Genomic DNA, 8,030 nt, shown 5'->3' with positions numbered 1-8,030 from the left:
TTTTTTTTGACACAATGTGTTATTCTAACTTAAAAACTCTTAGACTGAAAACAGAAAAAAACTAGCCATGTAAGAAAAAAACTGATAAATTGCACAATCAAAATAAAAAACTTATGTTCATCAAGACAGTTAACCTACATACTGAAAGAAAATATTCACAACATATGTATATGACAAAGAACTCATATCCAGAATATATGGAAAACTTTTATTGCTCAATAATTTTTTAAAATCCAATTTAAAAAACAGGCAAAAGACTTGAAATTCAAAAAATATGCATAAGATAAGCAATAAAAAAGGGCTTAACATCATTAGTTATCAGGGAAAGGCAAACTAAAACTTCTATAGGACTCTTGGCAGTACAGTGGTTAAAGCACTTGGCTGCTAACAGAAAAGTCGGCAGTTTGAACCTACAGCCTACACTGTGGGAGACAGATGCGGCAGTTTGCTCCTGTAAAGATTACTGCCTTGGAAACCCTGTGAGGCACTTCTTATAAGTCCTACAGGGTCATTAAGGGTCAGAACTGATTCAACGGCAATAAGCTTTTTATAAAAGCTACTTCCCATGCCCTCAAATGGTTATAATGAAAAAGAACAACAACAGCAAATGTTGGCAAAGATGTAGAACAAGAGGAACACTCATGCATTACTGCTCAGAGTGTAGAATGGTATAATCAGTTTGAGAACACGCCTGGTAGTTTTTTAAAACTACCAGCAATGACTCAACAATTTCACTGCTAGGTATTTATCAAAAAAAAAAGGAAAATATTTGTGCCAAACACTTGTAAAAGAATATTGGTAATAACTTTACTCATAATAGTCAAAAACTAGAAATAGCCTAGATATTCACCACCAGAAGAATGGATACAAACTATGGTATAGTCATAGGACTCAGCAATAAAAAGAAACAATCAATATCTGCAGCAACACAAATAAATCTATGATTAATATAGATAAACAGTATGCTGAATGAAAGAAACAATACCAAAGATTACACACACATTGTATTATTTCATTTGTATCAACTTCTATTGCTGTTGTTAAGGTGCCACTGAGTTGGTTCCAACTCATAGCAACTCTGTACAACAGAATGAAACACAGACCTGCAGGAAAAACTAACAAACAGTGATAGAAATCTAACTGCTTCAGAGAAAGCAAGAAGAGACTGATCAAAAATAGGAACAAAGAAACTTGATAGAGTGATGGAAATGTTCTGTGTCTTGACAGAGCTGTGGGTTACTTGTACGTGCATTTGTTAAAACTGATCAAACTGTAAACTTAAGATCTGAGGAATTCATTTTAGGCAACTTATGTCTTAATTAAGAGAAAAAAAATTGGCACTGGGTACTCCTTAAGAATGTATCCACAGAAATGTATACACTTGAAAACCTAAATTAAGGAAACACTGCATAAAAAGGTAAAAGCTGTCAATTTAAGTAGTCAGTTGGCAATAAAATATCTGTAACCTAAATAGTTATTTGTAAACTTCCCAATGATCCAGAAATTATGTTTTCAGTAATTTTCAGCTCATCACTGAAAACAAAAGTGATAAAATGACCACAGAAAATGTAACAAATTCCAATGTAACAAAAAATACAAAGGCAAATCAACATGAACACCACAAAAATGGAAGACTAACACAAATACTCACAACTTAATTGACAGTAGCAAGAAATAATAATGCTTACTTCATCAGATCCAGTCTCAGAAGGCCTTGCTTTTTTGGGTGCAATGACTGGGGAAAGTGATCCTTCAAAGTCAAACTGGAAAATAATCCCAAAAGAGAAGATAAACAATATAAATTTATCCTCATTAACTGATCAACTTAAAGGGCTGAAAAATCAGTCCCACCAATTATGGAAACTGAGGAAAGCCATGAAAAAAACCTTTCTCATTTGGAAAATGAAGGCAACTTTCTTATAGGACTGTTGTAAAGATTAAATAACATATATTAGTACAATGTCTGGGCATATAGGTACTACAAAGGTGGTTTCCTTTCTTCTATTTCTGTGATAACACAGATTTTCACACCTCTAGTAGGACAAAGAAAGGAGCTCTGGTGGTGCAGTGGTTAAGGCATTTGGCTGCTAACCAAAAGCCCAATGGTTCAAACCCACCAGCCACTCCACTGAAAAAAGATGAGGCAGTCTGCTTTCATAAAGATTTACAGGCTTGGAAACCGAATGGGGGTTGTTATGAGTTAGAATCAACTCAGTGGCAGTGTATTTGGTTTTAAGTAGGACAAAGACCTTTAAGCATATCCAAAATATGCCAAGTCTCAAAGAAGCAATCCAAGGTTAGCCATATGATAGAACCAAACAGACATTAATTTATCGCCTACAGTACACATATAACAAATGTATGGCAGACATTAGCTACTCACCAAAAGAGTTGCCTCCTCTTTCTCCTGGACCAACAGCTAGACTACATACCCCTGCCTATAGGCATGGCCCTATGACAGTGTGACTATAAATGAAATCAGATGTTATAACTTCCAGGCCAAGCTCATGAAAACCTCCTATCCATGCTCCTCCAGGTTCTTTTCTTTTTCCTCCTGAAGGGAATGGAGTCAACCTGAAGGCACTACTTGAATCCTCAAGGTGAAAACAGCACATCCTCCAACAACCTGAATCCTTGAATAACTATGGGATCTAATCCGTTTACCTGATAAGCACTGTTATGTGAGCACAACACACATTTCTATTGTGTTTGAGCCATTATAACTTTTGGGGTCTTTATAACAGTTAATATATCAAACCAACATAATGACATAAAAGTAATTTTCTGAAAGTCTGCTCTTCTTTAATTCCCTCAGACATAACCTTTGAGGCCCTGCTACCTCACAGGGGAACTATGTGCTACCAACTCTGTTGTTGTTAGTTGCCACTGAGTTGACCTCAACTCACAGCAATCTTTTGTATAAGAGAATGAAATGTTGCTCAGTCCTGTGCCACCTTCATGTATATCTGAGTTCATGGTTTTGGTTATTGTGTCATTTCATGAGGATTTCTCATCTCATTATTGTTGAACCTCTACTTTACCAAACATGATGTCCTTTTCTAGCTATTAGTCCTTCTTGATTATGTGACTAAACCAACTAATCAACCTTCACTCTATAAATGGCAATGGCTCTTCCTACACTATCATTGTCAATTAATGTTATTTATCAGGAGGAAAACTGATTTTGTGAAACACATTAAAAAAAAACCAAACTCACTGCCAACAAGTTGATTCCAACTCACAGTGACACCTCCTTGGATTTCTGAGGCAGTACCTTTATGGAAGCAGATTGCCCAGTATTTCTTCTGAGGTGTGGCTGGTGGGCTTGAACCACCAGTCTTCTGGTTAGCAGTCAAATGCTATGCCACCAGAGCTCCCTTATGTAACACTAAACATAAATAAATGGCAATATGATAATTTTTAAAAATAAACATTATCAAAATGAAAAGTTTTTCTGTGAAGTATTGAAAAAAACAGCCAACTACACACTGTCAACAAATGAATGATAACAGAATGAAATCAAAGCAACAGAATAAAAATAGTAGTTACACTACCTAAAATTTCAACCAAACCATAACACACTCACACACTTATACACACATACACAAAGGCTATTTTCCACAGTCAAAAAGAATGTCCCTGCCATAGTTATCAGATTCATAGGCCTGGAATTATGGGAAAGAACAGCAGAAACTATCGGATGTGGATACTTCTTTCTAACATATGTGAATCTGCTTTATTTTCATTCTTTTAAAATCTTTCAGGTTAGCTTATCTTACATGCTGCTGTTGAAAAATACGTTACTGCCTTTTGTTAATAGTAAATTTCATGATGTAAAGAATACACTGTCTTGCATAGAGTATATCTGAAAACCCTAGCTTCATGGCTGGACCACACAATGGGCCCAATATCTATTTAATTAAAAAATGAACATCCAAAACAACGTGAAAAGTTAACCAAACAGACTTCCAGCAACATGGCAGAAAAGACAAACAAGCTATCTAAACCCTCTACAACAAGAAAATAAGAAACTAACTGAAACTGACATAAACATTTATCTTGAAATCCTCAACTTCAAAGGAAAGGATAAAGAAGTGGATTCAATACCAACTAGTAGAAGAAAATGAATGAGAACTGTGAATAATGAGACAAACAGAGCTGTGGACCATCTACTGCCTGACAGCACAGCCCTTCTGAATATTTGCAAGTGGTATTCCTATCAGGATAATAGGCATACCTTGCTAGGAATACTCAGGCAACCACACTGGCAGCCAGTAGATAGAAAGCAAATGTGCTCACACAACCCAACCATATCTGCACCTACCACAGCCCCACACACTGGGCAAGGGGCCCAACCTCCTTCAGCACCAACTGTTCAACTACAGAGAGTGGCCAATATTGCAGCAACCCACCTCCAACTGCTCTACGTGAACAGCTAACAGAGATATGTGCACACACTCTCATGCGCTATCACATGCACCAGGAGATAAATGAGGAATGCGTAAATGCTGCCAAACTAGCAGAGACTAGCACACCAGCCTCATTAAATTGAATATATCAAAACAAAACAAAAAATTTGTGCATATTACACCAACATACAATCACCAATTTAATATAAACAGAATGACATCAAAATGTCTCAGAGACACGAGACAATTCCAATTCAAACAACAAAGCAAGATAAATTAGTAAAAACAAGGGACCAGAATACAGAACAAGAAAATCTCCCTGAGGAAGAAGTGGCATTGAAACTACCTAATAACGAAATCAAAAGAATTGTATTTAGGTACCTTCACCAGACTGAAAGACAGATCAAAGAAAACAACAACAAAATAAAGGAAAACAAAACTCTAAAACACTATAGAAAAACAAGGCAAAAAAAAAAAAAATTGAAAACCTACCGCAGCTTCACTTACTGAGTGAGAGCCACCACTTTCTTCTCTACCAATGCGCCAACAATAAATGACAACCAAGAAGAGCCTGACAAACCCTTAGCTGCTATTCACAAACAATTAACAGAGATCTAAATACAACAACGTCACAATATCTGACCGACAACAGACTATCACACTCCACACAAAGAAGCAAGACAAAGTGGCAGAAACAAGGGAGCAGGATACAGACCCAGAACACATCTCTCAGGAAGAAGGAGCAGTGGAACTCCCTGGTAAGGAATTCAAAATAATTATATTTAGGTATCTCCAAAGGATTGAGAGACAGATCAACAAAAACACAGACAAATCCCTAGAAAAACTATGGAAGAAAATACCAAGAACAAAATGACAAAATAAATGACAAATTAGAAACGATTCAAAATTTACAGATAGAAATCCAGAATATTAATACTAATTTGTCAAAAATAGAAAACACATGGAAAGGGCAAAGGAATAGAATCAAATCAATGGAAGACAGAATTAATGAGATTGAAGACAAATACTTGAATACTTCTTTGGAAAGGGATCAGTCAGAAAAAAAGATCAAAACAAAATGAAGAAAACCTAAGGATCATGTGGGATAAAATCCAAAGGAATAACCTATGTGTTATTGGAATTCCAGAATAGGAAGAAAAAAAAAAAAAAACACTGAGAAAACTGTCCAACATTTCTTCAAAGAGAACTTCACCGATATGATAAAAGATGAGAATATATCCATTCAGGACTTCCAATAAACACCAAACAGGATAGGCCCCAAAAGAAAAACACCAAGAAACATCATCAAACTCACCAAAACCAAAGACAAAGAAAGAATCCTGAAAGCACTGAAAGCAACACAGGAAAAACAAAAAGTTACTTACAAAGGACAAGCAGTAAGAATAAGCTCTGATTTCTTAGTAGAAACCATGCAACCGAGAAGGCAATGGGATGGTATATATAAAACCCTGAAAGAGAAAAATTTTCAACCAAGAATTATCTACCTAGCAAAACTGTCCCTGAAATATGATGGTGCAATTAGGAGATTTCAGGATAAGCAGAAACTAAAGGAATTTATTAAAACCAGACCAATCTTACAAGCGATACTAAAGGGAATCCTTTGAACAGAGAAACAAAAATAGAAAACAGCAACCAACAATTAATACACAAAATGACATAATCCAAAAACCACAGCTATGGACATATCCTAAGTAAAATAAGCTTACAGGATTATAAACAGGGAAGCAGATATATCAACTGGCAAATGAGGACAACACAAACCAAAAAGAGGGAAAATACTGTGTAGTTACGAACTTCTAACTGGTAAGGAAGTTAAGAGAGTTGCAAGATAAAATAGACTGTTTTAAACTTGGGGAGAAAATTATAAATCACAGGGTAACCTCGAAGAAAAATGATAAACCTTCACATCACAATAAAAAAGAGGACAAGCACAAATACGCAGCAAATACTAAAACAACAGCAACAAAGGAAATGATAACATGATTCATAAGCATAATGAGCTCAGCACAGAAAATAATACAGAACAAAGAAACCAGAGACACCGTGAAAAAACACATAACAAAATGACAGCAACCAAGTCATACTTGTCGATAATTATACCGTGTTTTAATGCATTAAATGCACTATTCAAGAGATGGAGAGTTGCAGACTGGGTAAGAAAACAAAACCCATCAATATCCTCTCTACAAGAGACACACCTTAGAGACAAAAACAAAAATAGACTAAAAATCATAAGCTGGAAAAAGATATATCAATCAATGGGCAACCATAAAAAAGCAGGAGTGGCAATATTAATTTCTGATCAAATTGACTTTAAGAAAAAAACCATCATACAAGAAAGGGAAGGACATTATATAATGATTAAAGGATCAAATGAAGATGAAGATATAACCATAATAAATATCTACGGACCCAACGAAAGAGGCCAAAATACAGAATCAGACTTTAAAAGAGCTGAAAAGGCAAATAGATGACTCGACAGAAATAGTGGGAGACTTTAATACACCAGTTTCATTGAAAGATAGAACAACTGGAAAGAAACTCAACAAAGATACAGAAGAGATAAACAATACAATCCACCAACTTGGCCTTATAGACATCTACAGAGCATTTCACCCAATATGACCACAATATACATTCTTTTCCAGTGAACATGGGACATTTTCCATGATAGAACATACATTAGGCCATAAAGCAAGCGTTAATAAATTTAAAAACATTGAATACTGCAAAGGATCTTCTGAGATCATAATGCTACCAAGTAAGAAATCAACAATAGGAGGATCAATGGAAAAAGAGTAAACACATGGAAACTAAACAACACCCTCCTTGAGAAAGACTGTGTAAGAGAAGAAATAAAAAGAGAAATTCAAATATTCCTTGAATCAATAAGAATGCAAACACAACATACCAAAATCTTTGGGACACAGTAAAAGCAGTGATCAGAAGCCAATTTACAGTAATCAATGCACACATCAAAAAAGAAGAGCCAAAACCAATACTTTACACCAATATCTCCAACGATTAGAAAAAGTATAGCAAGAAAAGTGCACAGTCACCAGAAGAAAGGAAATAATAAAGATTTCAGCAGAAATCAATGAAACAGAAAATAGAAAGACAATAGAAAAAAATCAATAATACCAGAGCTGGATCTCTGAAAACATTAATAACATCGACAAACCACTGGCAAATTTAACAAAAGAGGGAGAGAATACAAAAAACTCTAATAAGAAACAAAATGGGTGACATCACAATAGAACCAACTGAAATAAAAAGGATAATATCAGGATACTATGAAGAACTGTAGCTAATGAATTTGAAAATCTGGAAGAAATGGACAGATTTCTAGAAACACACTAGTAACCTAAACTAACACAGACTGATGTGGAAAAGTTGAACACATCCATAACAAAAGAAGAAATTGAACAGGTCATCAAAAAACTCCCAACAGCAGTACAGACAACAAATATGAACCTTTTTGCATATACAGTACTGAGTTGTCAGTGAAGGCAAACACGGGTATATGGATGGATAGATAGGTGGACAAGCTAAACGATTTAAGTATGTCTATGAAATGGGGAGTGTATCCAAGATCATATA

At 35.3% G+C, this 8,030-nt stretch overlaps 1 protein-coding gene across 1 annotated transcript in view; it reads right to left on the bottom strand.

Moving 5' to 3' along the window:
- The window catches only part of ANAPC1 (anaphase promoting complex subunit 1), a 190,815-nt gene that overhangs the window by 124,270 nt on the left and 58,515 nt on the right, over window positions 1–8,030 (bottom strand). Inside the window, exon 17 of the mRNA XM_007959412.2 lies at window positions 1,689–1,763. Coding sequence (XP_007957603.1) covers window positions 1,689–1,763 — 75 coding nt within the window. The remainder of the gene's footprint in view (window positions 1–1,688; window positions 1,764–8,030) is intronic.

This window comes from Orycteropus afer, unplaced genomic scaffold (genome assembly GCF_000298275.1).
Source record: "Orycteropus afer afer isolate SDZICR_OR568_19922 unplaced genomic scaffold, OryAfe1.0 scaffold00017, whole genome shotgun sequence".
Taxonomy (NCBI): domain Eukaryota; kingdom Metazoa; phylum Chordata; class Mammalia; order Tubulidentata; family Orycteropodidae; genus Orycteropus; species Orycteropus afer.
Note: the sequence above shows the minus strand (reverse complement) of the source record. Positions and strands in the feature narration are given on the sequence as shown.